Below are 24,008 nucleotides of genomic sequence, written 5' to 3' on the forward strand. Positions count from 1 at the left end.
CAAGAGAATTGGGCCCCTGGCATCAGATTTGCCTTACCTCCCATTATTTGGTCCTGAATGGTGCCCCAAATTTACCCTCTGAGACATCCACCTCACTTAATCTTGTTGTAGGTTTTCATAAGAATATAGGAAGCTGTCTTCTACTGAGTCAGACCCTTGGTTCGTCTGGCTCAGTCTTGTCTGCGCTGACTGGCAGCAGCTCTCCGAGGTTTCAGGCAGGAGTCTCTCCCAGCCCTACCTGGAGATGCTGCCAGGGATTGAACCTGGGACCTTCTGCAGGCCAAGCAAATGCTCCACCACGGAACTATCCCCCATTATAGTCCAGCATCAAGGTCCAGATCAAGGCTGGGAAAGTTCAGAGCAATCAGTGTGAACATGTTGTCTCTGCTTTTGTTTGTGGCCTGGCTGTTATTGGCTCTCAATCCAATCAGGGTGGGGATTAAAGCCTCATGGCATTAGCGGTGCAAGGAGGAGAATCTGGCAGGGGTGGGGGTGGGGAGGAGCAACAAGGGATATTCTCAGAAATCCCAATATTTGCTTGGACACAGCCTGAATGCCTTGTTCAGTTTAGGCGATCATGTGTGTGTGCTGCAGAAGATCAAATGAGGTTTCCGCAGTGCTGGATTTCTGAAAGGAGTGAAATTCAGCTCTCCTTATTTGGGGCCTCCAAAATTTATTTTGGAAGCTATTTTATTTCTTTATATCTGTGTAAGATGCTTTGGGAACTCTTCTTGAAAAGCAGTATATAAATATTTGTCCTGTTTGTATTTGTATTCCAAAAGGCTGCCTGGAAGCCATACTTTTTTGACCTGGTAGCCTAGATAATTCTACCGATATTGGTAGGGTGGCAGTTACTGAGGAAGGTGTTGCTGGAGTTGCACTCTGTGTATGCTTATGGGTGCCCTCTTTTCTGTTTTTGTATGTTTTCGGGCTGAATCTGGCCCCGGGCTCTGAAGAAGAGGCTGTGGACAAAATCTTGACTCAGATCTAGGCTGCCATCTTATTCTTCCCAGCTCTGCTGACCCAGACATCCTTGTAGAAGTGACTTGGAGAGGGCTGGGAAGGGGGCAAAGACCTGTTGGGAGGAGAGCCCCCATGTGGATTAGCTGCTGAAATCCAGCTAGTTTTAAAAATATAGGTTTCTGTGTGAGTCTGTGCACCATGTGTGCCGATCTGGATTTTTGAAAAGCAAACATAAAACTAAAAAAGGTTCTAGTCCTCATGCTTGTGGCTGAAAACCCTTCTGGGACCAAGTCCAGGCAGTGAGTAGTTCCTTCGCTGGAATCCTTAAGAGTATAAGCTTCCTTCAGCGCTCCGAAGCTAAGAATAAACTGGTCAATTGGCCGGGTGTAATCTGTGGATTAGCTGCTTTGATGCTCCTAGGGCTGGCACTGGGCCCCCACTGACCGCCTGGTTCTGCTCTGCCCGCCAGTAGTGGCTGGCATCAGGGCGTGGTGGAAAGGGCCGCCTGCTGTCTGCCCAGGCTTGGTGTCAGCGGGATGGCGCTGGGTGTAGGAGCGTGTGGAGATCTGCATCCACACATAACAAAGCCAGCCAGGACAGCTGCATTTTTCGGAGCCCTGGCCTGCAGGGGAATCGCACTCCCCAGGACAGAGATCTGGCCCTTGGTCCATCTAGGATTGTCCACCCTGACTGGCAGCAAGTTTTCAGGCAGGAGTTTCTCTCTCAGCCCTAACTGGAGCGATCAGGGAGAAAATCTGGGGGCTTCTGCAGGCAAAGCAGATGCTCTGCCACCGAGCGGTGGCCCCATCCTCCGTCTTAGTTGGTCAGCTGACTCAGAGCCTTGGTTCATGTAGCTTAGTGTGGACCCCACTGACTGTACATCGATACGTAGGACGTTGCTTTCTGCTGAGTCAGCCCCTTGGTCCAGCTCGCTGAGTCTTGTCTACCCTGACTGGCAGTGGCTCTCCGAGGTTCCAGGCAGGAGCCTTGCCCAGCCCGACCTGGAGATGCTGAAACTGGGGCCTTCTGCATGCAAAGCATAGGAACCTAGGAAGCTGCCTTATACCGAGTCAGACCATTGGTCTATCTAGCTTAGTAATGTCTTCACAGACTGGCAGCGGCTTCTCCAAGGTTGCAGGCAGGAGTCTCTCTCAGTCTTCTCTTGGAAATGCCGCCAGGGAGGGGACGTGGAATCTTCTGCTCTTCTCAGAGCGGCTCCATCCCCTGAGGGGGATATCTTCCAGTGCTCGCACATGTAGTCACACATCCAAATGCAAACCAAGGTAGACCGTGCTTAGCAAGGGGGACAAGTCATGCTTGCTACCAGAGGAGCAGCTCTCCTCTAGACTGTGCGAACCAGCCTAGTGTCCGCCAAAGTCATAGAGCTGGTTTTGTACCCCTGGTCTTTTTTACACTAATTCTTATTGTGACACCACCTTAAGTGACGCAGCAGGGAAAAATGCTTGACTAACAAGCAGAAGGTTGCCGGTTCAAATCCCTGCGGGTACTAGATCGGGCAGCAGCGATCTGGGAAGATGCTGAAAGGCATCATCTCATACTGTGCGGGGGGAGGCAATGGTCAGCTCCTCCTGTATTCTACCAAAGACAACCACAGGGCTCTGTGGGCGCCAGGAGTCAAAATCGACTCGACAGCACAACTTTACCTTACCTTTACTTACCGTGACACTAGAAATAATTGCTGATCACATAACAAGCCAAGAAACCAGCATAAAAGATATACCTCTCCAAAAGCAGGATATTGTTTTACATACCTAAGGAAAGAAATGTAGAAGCTTTTACCGTTGGGTAGTTCTCTTTGCTTTCCCCAGCCACTGCGACCGGGCGGGGTGGGGTAGGGGCAGGAGCCAGCTGGAGCCTAAAGGGAATCGTGCTGGGTTGACGTGCGGAAGGGGCTTGGCAGGAGAAGCGCTTTCTTCACCCTTCTCCTTCCTGCCTTAGGTTATTGACAGAATGTCAGGATGGACATTAAAAAATGGAAAGCCCTTTCTTCTATTCGACTATGATGGTAAGCCTTTTTTTTTTTTGGAGAGAGAGTGATTTATTTTGGGAATTTGCTAGAATAAGGGAAGGCGGAAACTAGGAATGGATTTTATTTCACTTTATTTTTGTGGAAGCGAAGAAATGGATTGTGGGCTCGGTCCTTATCCGGAAAATCCTGTCTAAGCATGCGGTCTGTGAGTGCGGATGCAGGAGACCGGCCCTATTCATGGGTGAGGGAAAGGCACTCTGTTTGTGACCAGAGGATTTCCCCCTCCATGTTGTATCGCTCAGCTGTGGCATTGAAAATGGGCTCCTGGGCTGTCTGGGCACAAAATTAAAAGGGAGGGGTGATTGGCAAGAAGAACCTGGTTATAAGGGATGGGGGAGTTGTGTAGAAGGGAAAACAAGGAATGGATTAATGTGTGGAGTGGAACAGAATGCAGGTGTTCTTTGGCTGAAGTCTATTGCTGGCAATGGAGGTGGGGTCAGTGCTTAAATTTCTAAAGGGATGTGTTAGGTTCTTTAATTTTTGTGGCAGCTATACCATCCCTCTGCCAGCCCCTTTTTGTCATTCTGGATCTATGGGGAGGAGGGAAGCTGTGCTTGCTCAGTAGTGAAGGAAAAGCCCTCTGCGTATGCCCAGAGGCACTCTAGCATTAAGAATCCTGTGTGGCAGATTCAGTCCAGTCTTGGGTTAGTCGTTTGTTGTGCTGTGGCGTTCTCCAGCTATAAAATGAGACCAATGTCTTTTCAATGGAGTCGGTGCAATATGGGGCATAGTTGTTTGATACTGTCCAACGGGCTACATAGTTGGATTGTTGGACTCCACTCCTGACCCCATCCCTGCATAACCTCTAGGGGAGGCTTGTAGCTCAGTGGTAGAGCATCTGCTTTATAAGTGAATCTGCTTTATAAGTGAAATCCAAAACAGAGTGGAGGGAGCTCCAAAAGGATCTCTCCAAACTGGGGGAGTGGGTGACAAAATGGCCAATGCAGTTTGTTTATTTATTTAATTTATTTAATGTATTTCTATACCACCCAAAACTTAGGTCTCTGGGAGGTTTACAACCAGATGAAACCAAAAGTGAAACATTAGTTAAAAACAGAAACAAGAAATTAAAAACAAAACAAAATTGTTTTAAAACAATCTTCTAAAACATTAAAAACAATCAAACCAACATCAATTAAAAGCCTGGGTGAACAGATGCATCTTTAAGGTTTAAAAGCCCTTAAAGGTCAGTTTAAGCAAGTGTAAAGTGATGCATATTGGGGCAAACCCCCCCACCCCACCCCAACTTCACATATACACTGATGGGTTCTGAGCTGGCAGTGATTGACCCGGAGAAAGATCTTGGGGTTGTGGTGGACAGCTCGCTGAAAGTGTCAACGCAGTGCATGGCAGCTGTGAAAAAGGCCAATTCCATGCTAGGGATCATTAGGAAGGGGATTGAGAATGAAAATGCTAATATTATAGTGCCCTTGTACAAATCTATGGTGCAGCCACATTTGGGGTACTGCGTACAGTGCTGATCACCGTATCTTAAGGACACTGTAGAACTGGGGAAGGTGCCGAAGAGGGCAATCCAGATGATTGGTGGCCTGGAGCACCTTCCTTATGAGGCAAGGCTACAACACCTGGGGCTTTGTAGTTTGGAAAAGAGGTCACTGCAGGGAGATCTGATTGAGGTGTATAGAATTCTGCACGGAGCAGAGAGAGTGGACAGAAAGAAATTTTTCTCCCTCTCTCACACCACTAGAACCAGGGGTCAGCCCATGAAACGGAAGGTCTGGAATTTTAGGACCGACAAGAGGAAGTACTTTTTCACACAGTGCATAATCTGTGGAATTTTCTGCCACGGGATGTGGTGATGGCCACTAGCTTGGATGACTTAAAAAGGGGTTTAGACAAATGCATGGAGAACGGGTCTATCAATGGCTACTAGACTGGTGGCTATGGGCCACCTCCAGCCTCAGAGGCAGGATGCCTCTCAATACCAGTTGCATATATGCCCACCCTCCGTGACACCCCCCCGCCCCGCGCTGCCCCGCAGAGCCACTCGCTCGGGTCTCAGCTGTTCCTTCCCTGCTCATCCTGGGAAGCATCCTTTGCAGCGTCAGCTGCCTCCCGCCTCCCTGCCAGGGCTGAGCCCCCAGAAGGCAGAGAGACCACGGTGACCTGCGTTGGCCGCTTGACCCAGATCTGGCACTGCATCTGCCACAGGGAGTCAGAGTCACTGGGGCCATGACCCAGATCTCCACTTGGTGGGGCATCGGCTGGCAGCGACCGATTGCCCCCGCGTCTTTAGAGATTCCAGTGGCGGGGATCTCCGGGGAGGCAGAGATCCCTCTCTGAGCAGGGATATATAGCGGTAAAAGGCCACCTTTAGGCCTCCAGAGCTTTTGCTACAATGGATGAGTGAGTCTTTAAGGCAGAGGCTCTCAACCTTGGGTTCCCCAGTGTTGCTGGACTACAGTTCCCATCCTCTCCAGCCACAGTGGTTGAAGGTTGCATTGACTATGGATGATAGGTGCTGTAGTTCCAGCAACATCTGGGGGCCCACGGTTGAGAACCTCCGAATTAAGACATCACACAGCTTTTTGTTGTTTTTGTGGTGATAGAGGAATGCAGCTACTCCCCCGGGATGCAGTTGCCTGTGTTAGGTATCGCAAAGTAGCATCCAAACAACAACAACAAGAAGCCCACTTCAGGCACAGCTTTTTAGAGAGGACTTTTAACGTTTGATCTGCTTGTCTTGGGTAGGGTTTTGAGTTGTTAGCTTTTTCCTTATAATCTTTAACCTGAAACTTTTAAAGGGTGTATCTGTTAAATGTGGGTTTAGCTTGGTTTTTTAAAAACTTGTTTTAGTTCGATTAATTTTTTAATTTAATTGTATTATATCGTATCCATTTTATTGATGTTGGGAGCGGCCCGAGCAGTAGTGTACTGGAGGAGCAGGGCATAAATGTTTTAAATAAATAAATGAGCTTTTGTGTTCTCCAGAAGTGGTCTTCAAGCTAGATGTTAAACAAAAACAGAACCCCAAACTGTTTCCCCTCCCAAGTCCTCCTCTTCTTGCCCTTAGACAGCATCTAAGAGCATTATTTAACCCCTGCTAACTGGGCAGAGAGGCACCTTTTAACGTGGTGATTCTCTTTTATTGAGCAGGGGGAGAGTAACTGGCCCTTTCCACCCCCAGCACAGCATCCGTCCAGTGACTGTTGCTGGTCTCTCTCTCATGTTTCTTTTTAGATTGTGAGCCATTTGGGGACAGGAAGCCATCTTATTTGTTTATTATCTCTCTGTGTAAACTGTGTAAACATTTTTGGAAGGGTGGTATAGAAATTGAATGAATGAATGAATGAATGAATGAATGAATGAATGAATATCACCATCGGCCCTCTTGAACAGCCCCAAGGCCTTGATTTCATCTGTCTCTCTTCCCCTCCCTTTCTCTCCTTTATTCTGTATATTCAGTCTGTAACCAAATCATCATCATCATCATCATCATCATCATCATCATTATTTTGCATTTATATCCTGCTCTTCCTCCAAGGAGCCCAGAGCAGTGTACTACATACTTAAGTTTCTCCTCACAACAACCCTGTGAAGTAGGTTAGGCTGAGAGAGAAGTGACTGGCCCAGAGTCACCCAGCTAGTCTCATGGCTGAATGGAGATTTGAACTCGGGTCTCCCCGGTCCTAGTCCAGCACTCTAGCCACTACACCACGCTGGCTCCTTAATAACATAAATCATGTTGCGTTATCCTTTGCAGTACTGCAAGAATATCATCCTACTGAAAAATATACTATTCATTCATTCATTCATTCATTCATTCAATTTCTATACCGCCCTTCCAAAAATGGTTCAGGGAGGTTTACAGAGAGAAATAATAAACAAATAAGATGGCTTCCTGTCCCCAAAGGGCTCACAATCTAAAAAGAAACACAAGACAGACACCAGCAACAGTTACTGGAAGTGCTGTGCTGGGGCTAGATAAGGCCAGTTACTCTCCCCCTGCTCAATAAAGAGAATCACCACGTTAAAAGGTGCCTCTTTGCCCAGTTAGCAGGGGTTAACTATACGATATAAATATATGATCGATTAGTTCGAGCCAGTTGTGAAATTTACCTACTCCTAATGTGCCGCTACCCTCTTCAGTTCCTGGCCTCTGCCGTCTTTCAGTCTCCCTTGCCTGCCCTCTCTTCCCTAGCTCAAATCTGTAAATCCTGCTGTAGGAGGCTTTCCCCCATCCCCAGCCAAGTAGACCTTTCCCTTGCCACAGAGAAAAAGCATAGCTCATTGACATTCAGCCACTGACAATTTCCCCATCAGATGTTAGAATGTTTGTGGATGTTCTGTGACATCACAGTTGCTCAGGAAGTGATTAATCCGCTCTCTTTTTGCATTCCAGGTCCTTGTATAAAGAGTGAACTCTCAAGCCCATACCCATCAGGGGAAACTTGGATACCTTGACGGCGTGGCGTTGTTCAGCACCTCAGTGGCCAGAACCAGGTTGTCTTTGCATGTAAGTGAGGCCGCCTGACAATTGGGCCTTAAACTGGGATGAAGTGGATACTAAATCTTCAATATTCCCTGACTCATGGTTATTCTCACAACAGCCCTGTAAGGTGGGTTGGGCCTGTAGATAGTGGCTTACCCAAAGTTACATGGGTGTTTTTCACACCCGGCTTTTAGTTTGCGTCTCCTCTGGAATGAAGTGTGTGTGTTCACATATTGGCCAGATTTACCCCGAATTCCCTGCGAGCTCTCAGGGAGCACTTCACACATGATTCAGGGTTTATTACTGCACGTTATAGCCCAACTTATATCCAGGGTTAAAAAAAATCCACCTTTTGCGCCAGCTTTGGGGGCAACTCCGAACTCACAGTAAAGCCTGCTGTGTGCAAAACGCCATGGCGAGCTTTAGGGCCGGAGGGGGAATTGAACCCATCTCCTGAATGCGAAAAGTAGGAGCCAGTGCTACAACGAAATTTATAACAACAAATTGTGGCTGAAGATGGCAGGGGTTGTAGTTCCACATCATCTGGAGCACCACAAGTTGGGAAGCCCTGCCCTAAAAGAAAGCCATTCGGGTGGATGTTCTGCCTGGAAGCAGGCCACGCTAACGCTCTTTTGCGCGCACACACACACTCCAGATCTGCTTTGCATCTGCGGCTCTCCTCCGCTCTCCCCAGACAGGTCTCATTTGTTATGGCTGCAGTGCAGAAAGCGCAGCCTTTCTGTTTATGCCTCGGCTGAGGCAGCACTGCAGCGGCCTGGCTTCCTGTCCCTCTGGTCTTCTTCAAGATGATGGAGAGCTCTCCGGTACAATGGCTGCCCCGCCCCAAACTCTCCAAGAGGCTGTCCTTGCTCTGATTCAATTCTCGCCTGCTTGTCTCGTTGGATTTTGGCAGGGGGCGGGGGGAGTCGCTCAGAGAGGCATCCAGGAGCCCATATAGCCCTCTGACTTCTTAACAAAACAAATTTAAACGGGAGGATGCTTTTTTTTTTTAAAAGCATATTGTGAAGCTGGTTTCAGGAGCCACAAAAAACTTAGGAGCCAGACAAAGGATAAATTTAGGAGCCAGGCAATGGAAGGTTCAGACAAAATTACTGAACTTAGTGACCGACATAGTGGAGGGGGGCTGGGTGAATGGGCTTCTCTCTGTCCCCTTTACAAGTAATCCAAACCCTTCCATGCAAGAACCATTTGTTTCCGACTGTGCTTTCCTCTGCACTGTACTGCACGTTCCTCAGTGCTGGGAGGGCCCTTTAAGAGAGACGGAGGCCTCTCTTAAGAGCTCTCAGAGGAAAGCCCTGGGAAGGGCTGCGCTTCCCAGCACTCTGTGCATGCCTTCTAAGATGGTGGAGGGGCTCAAGAAGGCTCCACTTCCTTTAAAGGGGCCCCCCAGAGCTGGGCAGAGCATAGCACTGCACGGTGGGAATGATCATCTCCGGGGGTGAAGAAATGTTGGCTCAGTTTATCAGCCAGACAAAATATTTTACTTATCAAGCTATGTTGGTACATTGTTCATCAGGTCTTTTTTTCACTCGACGGGTATCATTTTCCACTCGTCACAGACTAGTAGACTGTTGGATTTCTGCAGGCCTGCACATTTCCACATGCTGCTGTGGGGACTGTGCAGAGGATTCAGCTTTGGCCGAAGTGTCACACAGGCCCCAATGAACAATTAGTCCAGGGGCTGTGCTTAAGGTTGATCCTGACTGCTCCCCAGGCCTTACAGTGAAAAACACTGGATTAGAAAGTAGCACAGAAGCTCATCAATGTGTGCGAACAGGGAGTGAGGATTGCACCTGGAACTTGTGCAAAAGACCTGAACATCACACTCTGTCTAGAAAGACCTGTTGCTGAGGATGAAGGGGTGGTCAAAGGCAAGGGAACTTGGAACTAAGAAAGTCAGCCTGGAACAGCTTGTCTAGGGGCTAGTTAAGTCTCTGTTTGTTCCTCAAGTTGCCTGCATTGAAGAGCTGCAGTACCGACTCTGACCATGATAAGGGTGGTGCTGTAGCACAGCAAAGGTGAGGCCAGGAATTACCTGAGCCTGGATGCTGCCTTGGTGGCCCAGGGAATAAGGTGTTTGAAACATGCTACCAGGGACTCCAAGCCACCTTAAGTGGCGTAGCGGGGAAATGCTTGACTAACAAGCAGAAGGCTGCCGATTCGAATCCCCGCTGGTATGTTTCCCAGACTATGGGAAACACCTATATCGGGCAGCAGCGATATAGGAAGATGCTAAAAGGCATCATCTCCTACTGCGTGGGAGATGGCAATGGTCAGTTCCTCCTGTATTCTACCAAAGAAAACCACAGGGCTCTGTGGGTGCCAGGAATTGACACTGACTCGACAGCACACTTTACCTTTTATCAGGGACTCAGGTTCGAGATCTGCCCCAGTGCCTCACGGAGGCTGACCTGTGGCTCATGATGCAGGAACCTTGGGAAAGCCAAGTATCTATAGATACTGGGTGGACAATACCATGTCCATCACTTTGAGTTCCAGCACCGAAGGCAGGCCTGGACTAGTTTTATTTGCATCTAGGAGCCAGCCCTCAAATTTAAGAGCCAGACAACTGATCCTTGACTAAATTACTGGACTTAAGAGATGCATTGTGGAAGGGGAGATAACTGGGCGTCTCTTTATCCCCTTTACAAGTGACATACTTGGAATGGAAACAGGACTGCCTGGGACAAATGAAGATTTTGTTATGTAGCTCTGCTTCTGAATATCCTAGTCTAGGAGCCCTGGTTAAATTTCTAGTCACACGGGCTCCCTGCCACCTGGGATTTGTCAAGCCCAGCTTGAAGATGCTCTGCCTGACACCCAGCTGAAGCCCTCGGAAAGAATCCGAACAGGGACAGTTGATTAAAACCAGCCCAGACTCCTCCTTTGTTCTGCAAGCTCTTGAATGCCACTGAGCCCTTCTTCAGGCCAGCGGTTCCTAAGATGCAGAAGACGGTTCCGAAAGCTGGGTGTGCAGCCCTCTCTGCAGATTGTCTCGGTTGTAAAATGCTAGCGGGGAGGGAGCCCTGTGCAAACGGAGTCAATGAATCCTTTGTTTTCGGCGTATCTCTGGTTGTGCAGAGACAGCTTGCGAGAGAGAAGCAATGGAGGCCCTTCCTTTGGAAATACAGACACCAGCAGTTATTCAAATCAATCTCTGGCATTGTTTGCGACTCAGAGATTCTGTGTGCCACAGAAATGATGAACTTGCAGTTTTATGATGGAGGATGAGCTAACCTGGATTCAGATTGGTAGCATGCAGTCGTTAGGGGCAGGAACCAGGATCCAGAAAGTGCCCGGTTCCTTTAAGACAGGAGTTCTGGGGTCCCCCGATGTCGCAGGACCACGACTCCCATTAGCCCTAGCCTTTGGCCACTGTGGCTGAGGGTGATGGGAGTTGTAGTCTAATACCTGCAGGAGGGCCGAAGTTGCGCAAGGGCTGTTTGACAGTGGAACAGTCTGCCTCGTGCTGTGGCTGGCTCTCCTTCACTGGAAGTTTTCAGGCAGGGGCTGGGCAGACCTGTCAGGGACGCTGAAGCAGTCTCCTGTCCTGCTGAGAGGTTGGACTAGAAGGCCTCAAAAGGTCCCTTCCAGAGCTGAAATTCTCTGATTCGAAGGAGGGGCAAGGAGACTAAAAGAGACTGGAAGCAGGGGAGGAGAGCTGGTCTTGTGGTAGCTAGCATGAATGGTCCCCTTGCTAAGCAGGAGCTGCCCTGGTTTGCATTTGCATGGGAGACTCCATGTGTGAGCACTGTTAGATATTCTCCTTAGGGGATGGGAAGAGCATCTGCATGCTTGCATGAAGAAGGCTCCAGGTTCTCTCCCTGGCAGCATCTCTAAGATAGGGCTGAGAGAGATTCCTGCCTGCAGCCTTGGAGAAGCCCTGCCAGTCTGGGTAGACAGTACTGAGCTAGACGGACCAAAGGTCTGACTCAGTCTATGGCAGCTTCCTAGGTCCCAATGTTCCAGAGGAGCTGAGGGGGTGGTTGAGGAGAGGAGGGGAGATTTCACCGAGGGCAGAAGAATCCGCGAGTCTAGGAAGGTCCAAACCAAGTGATAAACTTTAAAAATCAACACGTGTCTGTAAGCGAGGGCTTAGTTGCCCCTGTTCTAACTGAAGGAGGCACGTCACATAGCCCTGGCTGTTGGGTTTCTGAAGGCTGGTGCCTGCTGCTCTCTCTGTCCCTTGCAGGTGGATGCTGGCCCCGGGCCGACAGCGCCATGAGTAGCACCCTCTCCCCCACCGACTTCGACAGCCTGGAGATCCAGCAGCAGTACAACGACATCAACAACCGCTGGGAAGTCGCTGATGAAGACTGGGACAATGAGAACAGCTCGGCCCGGCTCTTTGAGCGCTCCCGCATCAAGGCACTGGCAGGTAAGACGCCCCGGAGGCTTCCCTTGCCCCAAGGAAGCTGCCTTGTACAGAGTCAGACCCTCGGCCCATCTCGCTCAGCAGTGCCGGCACGGACTGGCAGCAGCTCTCCAAGGTTTCAGGCAGGGGTCTCTCCCAGCCCTACCTGGAGATGCTGCCAGGGATTGAACCTGGGACCTTCTGCATGCAGAGCAGATGCTCCGCTACTGAGCTATAAGCCTATCCCCAGGTCTGAGCTCCTCCAGCCCCTTTCTTTCAGAGCTTGCTCACCCTTGGCATTTGGGAGGCATTTGGGAGGCATTTGGGAGGCAGCATCAGGTGGCTGTTTCTGCCGAAAGACCAGGTCTTTCTGCAGCCAGGGGGGTGGGCATGCTGCTGTCACCCCTAAAATCATGGCTCTGTCGGAGGAAATAAAGTCCTAAGGGGAGGGGTTAACGGAGCTGCATTTGGCTGTCCCAGAGAGAGAGAGATTTATTCCCAGCCTCTTCTAAAAACCCTCCAAGGCAGGCAGGAAAGGTCCACCCATCTGTTCCCAGCTTTCATTCAATCCGCCTCTGGCCTCTCCTCATACAAATAAACCCGTTTCAGGGGTGTAGAGGTTGCAGCACAGGATCAGCACCCTCCTGGCCACCGCTGCAGGGTGAACCTTGTAACTGAAGTTTAAAATAGCCCAGAGCATGATGGGAAACGTAGTTTCCAGATGGTGATGGGAGGGGCTGGGTGCCATTGTCCTGCTGCTAATCCTATTCTACATAAATTGGAAGGAGCCTTCTGGCAGAGCTTTCAGATTGCATGTGGTTTTGTGGGTACCCCCCGGAGGAGGGTTTATTGTTCCATGTAACCCTTTTTAAAAAATGAGGGGGGGAGTCTTGGGTAACATGTTTTTGGACTACAATACCCATCATCCCTGTCCTTTGGCCGCTGGGGCTACTCAGGGTGGTAGTTCAAAAACCACCAGCTACCCACGACTGGAAAAAAAGGTCATCTTACAAACGTTGCCAGCTTCTCTCTTGCAGCAGCCCTGTGAGGCAGGTCTCTCTTATTCCCATTTTCCGGATGGAGAAACAGAGGCTGGCTTGCAGTTTGTACTGAGAGTCTACGGCAAAAACCTGGAAAGCTTGGATGTGCGCGAAATTTGCACGAACGGATTCAAATTCGAATCAATTCACGTGAATCGCCACTCCCTTCAGTGGTTCCAAATTGATTTGATTCGGATCGATGCATGTGGATTGCATGCACATCCCTACTTGCATGTACTGTATGTCTCCCAGATCCAAGCCCAATGCTCTCTTTTCTCAGCCCATACTGAAATGCCCCAGGGGAAACTGAGGCCCGGAAGCCTAGCTCATAGGCAGCGGCTGAGCTTGGTGGGACCCAGAGTCCCTTGTTTCATGGGCCAGACACAGTGTTCTCTCTCCCTTCTCTCATCTGCCTCTCTCTGCCCGTCTCCTGTACTTTGCTCCTAACCTTCTGGTGGCCTTGCCTTTCTGTTTACCTGTCTCCCTCCCTCTCCATTAGTCCAGCACGCTGGGAGGAGGCTGCCTGCTGCTGTGCCTAGGCAAGCCATGGAGGAGACGTGACCCCCCTCACAGGCAGACATACCAGCCAGGGCCTCAGGCTGGGTGCAGGGAGACCGGCAGCTAGTCCATGAAATGTGGGGGGGGGGGCGGCTACTAAGGCAGGAGATGCACACTTTGGGGGGCATCGAAAGAGAGCCTTTATTGCAGCTTGATTCTAGCACTCCTCTCCCTCTTTGCCTGTAGCATAGGCCCTTCTTCTTTCTTCCCAGAAAAGGGGGCAAAACCAGCATTTGATTTCTGTAATGGAGGTACAGGAGCTTGAGCTTTTGTGGAAGCTATCATTTTTGACCTGAAAGATTCTGTCTCTTTCTGTCTTTCTTTCTTTTTTCCTTTTTTTCCTTTTCTTTTTTTTCTTTTTCTTTCTCTCTCTCCCTCCCTCCCTCCCTTCCCATTATCTGTGATCATGTCATCAGTGGCATGGTGCTTTACAAAGTAACAAATGAAACAAGTCCCTGCCCTGAAAACACAGTCTACAATTTGACACAGGGGAGGCAATAACAAGAAAAGAAGAGGGAGGCAAGGCCTAGCGTTCAGATCATGAGGAGTGGTTTCCCCACTTGACTCTACGCTGGCCAGACCTCCCTTGAGATGCTGTGTCCAGTTCTGGGCCCCAGAATTGAAGGAGGACACGGATAAACTGGGACGGGTTCAGAGGAGGGTTGCGAAGATGGGGTGGGGTCTGGAAACAAAGTCCTGTGAGGAATGGCTGAAGGAGCTGGGCACACTTCGCCTAGAGAAGAAGAGAGCCATCTTGCTGTCATGTTGGAGCAGACTTTTCTCTGTTGCTCCTGAGGGCAGGACTAGAACCCAGGGCTTGAAAGGATAGCTAGTCTTGTGGTAGCAAGCATGAAATTTCCCCTTTCCTAAGCAAGGCCTGCCCTGGTTTGCATTTGGATGGGAGATTACATGTGTGAGCACTGTCAGATCTTCCCCTCAGGGGATGTGGCCGTTCTGGGAAGAGCACTCGCATGCAGAAGGTTCCAAGTCCCCTTCCTGGCAGTGTCTCCAAGATCGGGCTGAGAGAGATTCCTGCCTGCAACCTTGGAGAAGCCGCTGCCAGTCTGTGAAGACAAGACTGAGCTAGATAAACCAATGGTCTGACTCAGTATATGGCAGCTTCCTATTTTCCTGTGTTCCTAAATGACGAGGAAGCAGATCCAAAATTGACATCAGGAGGGATTTCCTAACTGCAAGAGCTGTTTGACAGTGGAGGAATCTACCTTGTGCAGTGACGGGCTTTCCTTCACTTCCCAGAGGCTGGGCGGCCATCTCTATGGATGCTGTAGCAGATCCCTGCAGTGGGCAGGGAGGGTGGACTAGATGACCTCTGAAGTACCCTCTGATTCTATCATTCTGAGAGGGTTACCGGGGAAAGAGTATGTGCTCAGTTCTGTGGCTGCCTGAACAGAGAGATCCTGTGTGTGTGTTCCGGGGTGGAGGACGGACGCTCTCCGGATGTACTGAAGCACAATTGCATATTTCAGGGCTGCCATGCACTCAGAATGTGCTCTTCGTCAGCCTGACCTGAATTCAGCCTGAGGCATTGACTCCTCTGAGTTTTGTTGAGTGGGGAGCCAGGACTGCCTACCTCTCGGAGCACAGACACAGACTCTCGCTAGTATGCTGTTGTTGCTGGCGAGCTTAATCCAGGTGGCCAACTGCCCGCCACTGTGGACAGTGCTGCTCCCATTTAAAACACAGATGCTTTCAGGGAAACTTGGGTTATCTTACTGCGGGGTTTTCATCATCATCCGCTCCCCATCCCTGCCAAGGCAGAAAAAGCCAGGGACACAGGCTGCTGGCTGGCCTCAGGTTCACGCTCTTGGGACCCATCCACGGCGTGAGCAAGTCTGGTCTTGTGCAATCGGACCTCCCAGCTCGTCCAGGCTGGAAAGGAGGGCCTGGCGGCACTGTGGTCTCCAGCCCTGTAAGGGAAGGGAAGGGCGGGGCGGGCGGGGGGAGATTGCCAGGAGAGGCGCTTTGGGAGGAGCGGTAAACAGGCACTTAATGACAGTCTGAGATGATACCCAGTGGAATGAGTGTGTAGGGCGGGCAGGCAGGAAATACGAGAAGCCAGGGAGACCTGTGTGGGGTGTGTGTTGGAGGGCTGGGGCATCACAGCAAGTGAAGGGTGAGATGGTAGTCACTAGATAGGAATTCTTAGAATGTTGGGGGAGCAAGCCTCTAAGTGCCACAGAACTCTTCTTCAAGCATTCATGTTGAAAGCAGGCAGAGGGGGAGAACAAAATATAGATGATGTTGGGCTGATCCTGAGGGGTGCTTAATCAAGATCCCTTAACACAGGGGCGGATCTAGGGCCAAGAGCGTCTGCCCCACTCCCGCCAGGCCCGGGCTTCATGGCCAGCGAAGGCCACACAAAGGCAGACAATGGGACGCAAATCCTGCATTGTTTAGCTGTGGCTGGATGAGGTCATCCTTTATTTTTCTGCTTTCCCCGTCTCTCTTTTTCTAAATGCTGGGGAAGCAATAGGCCACTTGGCCTTCTCCGCTTGTTCCCTGCCCCAGAGAAAAATGTGGATCTGTTTGTGCCCACGGGCTTGCCTCTTCCCAGCTGGAGGAAGAGGCAGCTGCAAATTTGAATTTCCGAGTTATCTTGGAGGAAGAGAGCCACCTAATGGCGCAGCAGGGAAATGACTTGAGTAGCAAGCTAGAAGTTGCTGTTTCGAATTTCGAATCCCCACTGGTATGTTTCCCAGACTATGGGAAACACCTCTATTGGGCAGCAGCAATATAGGAAGATGCTGAAAGGCATCATCTCATACTGCGGGAAAGGAGGCAACGGTCAACCCCTCCTGTATTCTACCCAAGACAACCACAGGGCTCTGTGGACTCCAGGAGTCGACACTAACTCGGCGGAACATTTAACTTTACCTTGGAGGAAGCAATGGATTTGCCTGAATGGCTAGGAACCTTGCACTTGCTCAATTCAGAGCCATTTTGGAAGGATGGTATACAAATCTTATAAATAAATAAATAGGGCTGTCCACACGGCCGTTCGTGGTTTCAGACAAGTGTTCTACCCAGCTTTGGAAGCTGTGTTTGCTCCCGATATTTGGCCGCTTGTTAGCAAAAAAAAACAAAGATGGAGGTGCGGGGAGTGACTGTCTCCAAGACGGGAACCGGGTCGGATGGCACCATCCCACCCAGAGCTTGTACCCACTACTTTAACAAGGTAGGAGGAGGAGAAGCCGGAACCCACCCAGCCCCTGCCTCACAGATGATCACTCCCTGCTTCTCCTACCTAGGTTTTTCTACCACAGGGGAGCTGGTCCTCTGGTAGCAAGCATGACTTGTCCCTTTTGCTAAGCAGGGTCCACCCCTGATTGAATATGAATGGGAGACTGCCTGTGAGCCCTGTAAGATCTTCCCCCCTTAGGGGATGGAGCCGCTCTGGGAAGAGCAGAAGGTCCCAAGTCCCCTCCCTGGCAGCATCTCCCAGATAGACCTGAGAGAGATTGCTGCCTGCAATCTCGGGGAAGCCGCTGCCAGTCTGTGTAGACAATACTGCGCTGGTTGGACCACTGCTCTGACTCAGTATGTGGCAGCTTCTGCACAGGACCAAAAATCCGAAGTGCAGGGCACTTGCCCTATCCCATTAACATTCCGTGAGAACAGTGCTATTGTCTTGATAATGACTCCACGTGCTCCAGGGCTTTGCATAGCTAGAGGCGAAGCTTAGATTCCCCATTTCATTATGCCCATTGCACAGATTGGGGAGAAGAAGGGCTGAGGCAGAGACAGAGAGACTTGCCTGGGGGCATGGAATAGGTCAGTGGCAAAGGTAGGCCTTTGAACCCAGGCCTCCAAGAGACTAGGGGGCTAGAGTGAGGCAAGACTTGGCCATGAACCAAAGCCCAGACCAGAACCAGGTCAGAAGGGGTAAATGTTCAGGATTCAGGCAGGCTTGAGCCCCAGCACCTGTTCTTCCTTTCCTGGATGAGCCCCCAAACCCTCCCTTCTCAATTCCCTCCTCCCGGAGCCCAAAAGAGAATGGAGGCTCTCAGCACTCTTTTTTTGCCCACTGGGCCTTTCTCCCCAACAGTGTCCCCTATAACAGGGATTTCCAGGTGTTGTTGACTACAACTCCCATCACCCCCTGCTGCAATGGCCTTTGGCTGCAGGTGATGGGAGTTGTAGTCAGCCACAGCTGGGGATTCCTGTTACAGGGAGTGCTGCTTCCCAGGCCCATAGCCTGCCTAAAGGTTTGGTGGTAGGGGAACAGAAAAGGGGCGGGCGGGCAGCGTATCTGCTTCCCATCAGTCCTAAGTGCACGCAGCAGTCAGTTTTTTAAAATTTGTTTGTAAAATAAAAATAAAAATTGAGGTGGGGGCAGAAAAAACGGGGAGGGCGCAGACCTGCCCTTGCCTCTCTCTCCCCTGCTACAGGTCTGTCCCTCCCTTGCTGGCGCTGGGGACGGCACCCAGGCATCCTGAGCCCTGTTCAGTCATCACCTTGGCTGATCCCCAGTGCTGAGATTTGCTAGTTTCAGACTGTTGAAACTGTGTGTGTGTGTGTGTGTGTGTGTGTGTGTGTGTGTCTCGCGCTCTCACACACGTTTGTTTTCAGGCAGGCAGCCCAACCCAGCCCCCACCGCCTGCCTGCCTGGGCTCAGCACACCCCTACCGTTCAGAGTGGCCCAACCTGTTTTTATGTAAATCTCCCAGGGCCACCCTCCCTCCCTCGGGAGGGGGCAGCCAGCTCCTTTTGGAGCTCTCCACTCTCTCGCCGAAGGTGCTGCCTGCCTGCTACCTGGGCCCAGCTCTCCTCGCCTTAGGGCAGTGGGGTGCGTGCCGCGGCCAGCGGCAATCCCAGCCCCGAGGATGGACCACCCCGAGCCAGAGCTGCTGGGGGGGAGTCGGGGTCCTCCTCCCCCGTCCGCCGAGCTCTCCCCGGCAGCCTTCGTCAATGCCGTCCAGTACGCCAACGTGTTGGAAGGCCGGTTCAAGCAGCTTCAAGGTAGGAGGCATGGAGGAAAGGGGCGGGTGGGTTGGCGGAGGACTGGGGGGGCAGTGCCCAGTGGAAAGGGAGGGGTTAAAAAAAAACCCACAACAACCCCTCAAGTCTTGGCCCCTCCAAGTGGCAGCGGCTGGGAGCCTAATCCGCAAGGTGCTGTCGGGAATTAGCCCAGTGCGCACGCTGGAACAGCAAGGGGCAAAGGCGTCTGCGTGGCTGTGATGCTTGGGGGGGGCTGTGCCCGGGTGCAGGAGGGGGGGGCCCCAACATGGAGGCACCCCGGGCACCCCCTGTGTCCCGGAGGGCGGAAATAAGCCTGGGCTGGGGCAGGCAGCCGTTGTGAAGAGAGACAGACAGGAGAGGCAGCATTGGCCATCCGCCATGGCACACGGTCCTGGAGGCAGGCGCCTGGCACCTGCCTCCATGCCCCTGGCCTTTGGCCGGGGTGGGCAGACCGGGCCCTCTAGCTCTGCTTGGACTACAACGCCCATCATTCCTCACGATTGGTCACGGTGGCTGGGATGATGGGAGCTGTAGTCCAACAGCCGCTGGAGGGCCAACTTGGCCCACTCCGACCCTCGGCCAATCTCCGTCCATTAAGAAGCACTGCCAGAGGAGAGCTCACCTTGACCTCTGTCTTCCGCCCCTCTCCCGCCTCCCCATCGCCCGTCACTGTTTTATTTATGCATGAAGTTTCTCTCTCCCCACCTTTCAGCAAAAGCTTCCTAGGTGGCTGGCAGTAAACCGTTTTCAAATTCAGTCATTTAAATTTCAATGGATTTTTTTTTTAAAAAAAGGGAAACCAGGAAACAAGCCGTCAAAATAGTCAGGCTAGCAGTGAAACGGAGGCAATAAAACCGACCGCCCATTAAAAGCTCGGGAGTTGCCGCCACTTGGCACTGCAACGCTGCTCAAGTCTGTGTCCACCTAATGCCTCTGGGGAGAACATTCTGTACAGGGGGACGCCATCAAAAAGGCCCTCTTTGGCCACCACCCGCCTCCTCTCTGACAGCAGGAGGGGAATGGGGCTAGTGCCCCACATTCTGCACCTTTTTCTCTATACGCTGCCCTACTTCTGCCAAACTTGTGCCCTCCAACTCCTGTGGCAGCCCATGCAGGGATGCAGCTCTGTGCTACTTTGTATGTTGGGAATCACAACTGCCCCATCCCGCTTCGGGAATCACAACTGCCCCATCCCGCTTCGGGAATCACAACTGCCCCATCCCGCTTCGGGAATCACAACTGCCCCATCCCGCTTCGGGAATCACAACTGCCCCATCCCGCTTCGGGAATCACAACTGCCCCATTCCGGTTCTGTTCTACGTCGTGATCAAAGACAGTACTGTTTTCTTCCCCGGGGGAGCTAGGACAGAGCATTTGGGATGTGAACGGGTTACCCTCAACATATTCCAGGAAAGGCACCAGTATTTCTCCCACCCTTAACATCCCAGCTCCGCTCTTTCCTATGTGCATAAAAGTCCCGTCCCTCCCAAAGAAGCAGCCAAGAAACTGGCCTGCGAGATATAAATCTTCCTCTTCAGATCGGAGGCCTTTCTCTTTCGGAAGGTGCAGTTGGGAAGCCGGGTGGGGGGCAGTGATGCCGTTGAGGTGTGCCTGTTTAACGTTGTGATATTGGCTGTTGACACAAATGTGTTGGGAATGTAAGCGCCGTGCCGCACCGCCCAGCCAGTCTCCAGGTTATCTACTACAGTGGGTGACAGAATGGAATAGAGAGGAGAGCTGGTCTGGTGGTAGCAAGCAAGACTTGTCCCCTTAGCTAAGAAGGGTCCACCCTGGTTGCATTTGAATGGGAGACTAGAAATGTGAGAATTGTAAGAGATTCCCTTCAGGGGATGGAGCCGCTCTGGGAAGAGCATCTAGGTTCCAAGTTCCCTCCCTGGCAGCATCTCCCAGATAGGGCTGAGAGAGACTCCTGCCTGCAACCTTGGAGAAGCCGCTGCCAGTCTGTGAAGACAATACTGAGCTAGATAGACCAATGGTCTGACTCAGTATATGGCAGCTTCCTCTGTTCCTATGAAATACAGGTATCCCAGTGGAAAACATGAGCTTTGTGTATGCGTGCCAGGGTGGGATATCTTTGTTCTGTGGTTTGGTTTGGTTTTGTGAATGGAGACATCTTAGGGGTCCTGAGATGCAGAGCTCCTGGGTTCTGTCCACACCTCTGGAATGGTCGGTTAATTTTGTGTCTGAATTTGGTACAGAGAGGCTGAGTCTTGGAATGTATGAACAAAGTAATCATGAAAGGAGTGCCTCTGGGCATGTGTAAAGGGCCCTTTAGCCCTAACTAGCCACAGCCAGACTGGCAGGCAGACATGGACTGAACAGGGACTGGCGCTTCCATGGTAGAGAGCCTATCCAGGACAAGCCTGGTTAGGCTTGTTCCTTTCATTTGAACAGCAGGGCAGAGTTTAAAAGGGAGGATCCTGGGTTTTCTCCTGACACCTGGGCGTTTTCCACCCAGCAGGCGTTACCGTGTGTTTACTGCGAGTTCAAAGTTGCCCCAAAAAACCGACACAAAAAGTGGATTTATTTTTTTTAACCCTGGATATAAATCAGGCTAAACACACAGTGAAAAACCTGAATTGTGTGTGAAGTGCTCCCCGAGAGTTCGCAGGGACTTCAGGGTAAATCTGTCCGATATGTGAACGCACACCCTTCGTTCCGGAGGAGATGCAAGTGAAAAGCCCCTGCGTGGAAAACACCCAGGGGGGAAGGAGGGGGAGAAGAAGAGATGGGGCTAGCTCAGCGGTAGAGTATGTGTTTGGCTCACAGAAGGGTCCAGGTTTAATCCCGGGCAGCATCTCCAGGTTGGGAAAGACTCCTGCCTGTAACCCCAGAGAGCTGCTGCCGGTCAGTGTAGATAGTCCTGAGCAAGATGGACCAAGGGTCTGACTCGGTAGGAGGCAGCAGCTTCCTATGTTGCAGGATAGAATAGCTTTGAACTGCAACTCCGGGACTCAGTTTCCTGCTATATTGTGGACCGTGTGTGTGTGTGTGTGTGATCTGTTTGGTGGAGTGAGCTGGTGGCCGAGGCAGAAGATCCTGGGAGGCCACTATTCCAGGCAGAAGGCCTCTGTTTTCTGCTGAGTGGGTTGGGCTGGTTCAGAGCAGAGGGGCTGGGAACAGAGAGCCTATTGACAGGAAACTAACGTTAATGAAGTAGAACAGAGAATCTTGGGGGATCTTAAAAGATTGATGGGGCTGAAATGGGTGAGCAAGAGCAGCCAACCTGAGGCTCTCCAGCCTTGGCTGGACTACAACACCCATCATCCATAGCCCCAATGAGAGCAGTAGGTGATGGGAGATGTAGTCCAAGCATGGACGGAGAGCCTCGGATAGACTGCCCCTGCTTTTTAGGACCTGCTTCGTCCCTTGGAAGATAAATACCCCTGCTAACTGGGCATAGAGGCACCTTTTAACGTGGTGATTCTCTTTTATTGAGCAGGGGGAGAGTAACTGGCCCGATCCAGCCCCAGCACAGCATCCCTGCAGTGACTGTTGCTGGTGTCTCTCTTATGTTTCTTTTTAGATTGTGAGCCCTTTGGGGACAGGGAGCCATCTTATTTATTTATTTGTTATTTCTCTGTGTAAACCGCCCTGAGCCATTTTTGGAAGGGCGGTCTAGAAATCAGTCAATCCATCAATAACTGGGGTCTCGATCTTGAGAAGAAGACAACCGTGCACAGGGAAGGAAAAGGCAGTGGCATGTGATGTCTGTTCCACAGCAAGACTGGGACGCTTCCATGGAGGTTCCAGGTGTTTCAGGATAAGAACAGAGGGCCCCATTCATGACAGCAATTGCCATCGACCGTCCGTCCTTGCTAGCTCTGCTGTGCCGTCCTTGAACACCTCTGCTGGGCGAAGGAAACCCAGCATTCCGGTTCAGCCCAGACTGAGTAGAATCGAACGCCCTGATAAATCCCAGCTCAGCAAATTTACCCGGGAGCCTTCCTTTGGAAAGTCAGGAAAGTCACTCCCTCTGAAGTCAGCAGCAGAGTGTCCCGGGAGATGGAAATGTCCCCCCCCCCCGCCCGCCCCTCTTCAAAAGATGCCATTTTTTAAGATGGCAGGTTTGGGTCCATTTAAAGTAAAGTTGTGCTGTGGAGTCGGTGTCGACTCCTGGTGCCCACAGAGCCCTGGGGTTGTCTTTGGTAGGATACAGGAGGGGTTGACCATTGCTTCCTCCCGCACACTATGAGATTATGCCTTTCGGCATCTTCCTATATCGCTGCTGCCCGATAGAGGTGTTTCCCATAGTCTGGGAAATATACCCGTGGGATTCGAACTGGCAACTCTTGCTCGCTAGGCAAGTTATTTCCCCGCTGCCCCATTTAAAGGTAAAGTGTGCCATCAAGTCAATTTCAACTCCTGGCGACCACAGAGCCCTGTGGTTTTCTTTGGTAGAATACGGGGGGGGGGAGGGGTTTACGAAATGTTTGACTATCAAGCAGAAGGTTTCTGGTTCGAATCCCTGCTGCTACTATATCGGGCAGCTGTACCATCTCCTCATCTCTTATTGCTGAAGCAGACCCAGGGTCCTTTGGGGAGAGTAAAGGGGATAATTGCTCTGAGCCCCACACATGGTGGGCCCTATTCATAGTTGAAACAGGATTCTGTCGCGCCTGTAGAGCTCCTCACACATGATGAAAGGACATGCCAAGATCACATCAGAATGTCTTTGAATACTGCCAGGGTGGGCAGATTCTCTCCGTGACCCAGCCTTATTGTCTGTAGGGGTTGTTGTTCCCCGAACCGGCCCGCTGTCCTAAAAGGGCTCCTGTTTGCTGTTCTCGATAGCGTATCTTTTGTCTTTTTTAGCTTGTGAGCCCTTCAGGGACAGGTACCCATCTTGTTTATTTATTATGTCTCTATGTAAACCGCTTTGGAAACGTTTGTTGAAAAGCGGTATATAAATATTTGTGGTTGTTGTCTCAGTAATGAAATCTTAACACAGGGACATAGGATGCTGCGTTCTACTGCGTCAGACCTTTGGTCCATCTGACTCGGCATTGCCTACACTGGCTGTTGGTCCATCTGACTCGGCATTGCCTACACTGGCTGGCAGCAACTCTTCAAGGTTCCCGGCAGGAGTCTTTCCCAGCCCTACCTAGAGATGCTGCCAGGGAGTGAACCTGGGACCTTCTGCAAAGCTGATGCTCTCTCACTGAGCTACATCCTTGTTCCCTAAGGCAGGGCTTCTCAAATCTGGTTGCTGCAACTACAACTCCCATCATCCCCAGCCACAGTGGATGAAGGCTGGGGATGCTGGGAGCTGTCGTGCAACAAGATCTGGGGGTCTGGGTTTGAGAAGCCCTGCCCTAAGGGGAATATCACATGCGCTCACATGCCCTTTTCCATCCCTTCCCAATGCAAACCAAGGCAGACCCTGCTTAGCCACAGGGACCGTGCATGCCGGCTGCCACAAGACCAGCTCTCCTCCACACGCTGCTGTGTGCTTATTACCATGTCCATATAGATGGTTTTGGAAAAGATCATAGGCATAGTTCGCTTTTTCTTTAAGCTGAGGAGGGTGGGAGGAAATACAAGGAGACAGGGTGCACTGAGAAGAAA

General features: G+C 51.2%; 2 protein-coding genes across 6 annotated transcripts in view; both read left to right on the forward strand.

Moving 5' to 3' along the window:
• Nucleotides 1-7,489, forward strand: part of LOC128337077 (acylphosphatase-2-like) — a 46,964-nt gene extending 39,475 nt beyond the window's left edge. For 4 of the 5 annotated variants that reach the window (XM_053277661.1, XM_053277659.1, XM_053277660.1 and 1 more), the window contains one exon: nucleotides 7,377-7,489. In XM_053277661.1, coding sequence (XP_053133636.1) covers nucleotides 7,377-7,438 — 62 coding nt within the window. In that variant the 3' untranslated portion in view covers nucleotides 7,439-7,489. The remainder of the gene's footprint in view (nucleotides 1-7,376) is intronic. The other variant, XR_008312173.1, reaches the window with a different exon arrangement.
• A 4,219-nt stretch (nucleotides 7,490-11,708) lies between these two features.
• SPTBN2 (spectrin beta, non-erythrocytic 2) overlaps nucleotides 11,709-24,008 on the forward strand; it is a 64,910-nt gene continuing 52,610 nt past the window's right edge. The window contains exon 1 of the mRNA XM_053277636.1: nucleotides 11,709-11,865. Coding sequence (XP_053133611.1) covers nucleotides 11,709-11,865 — 157 coding nt within the window. The remainder of the gene's footprint in view (nucleotides 11,866-24,008) is intronic.

This window comes from Hemicordylus capensis, chromosome 14 (genome assembly GCF_027244095.1).
Source record: "Hemicordylus capensis ecotype Gifberg chromosome 14, rHemCap1.1.pri, whole genome shotgun sequence".
Lineage (NCBI taxonomy): Eukaryota > Metazoa > Chordata > Lepidosauria > Squamata > Cordylidae > Hemicordylus > Hemicordylus capensis.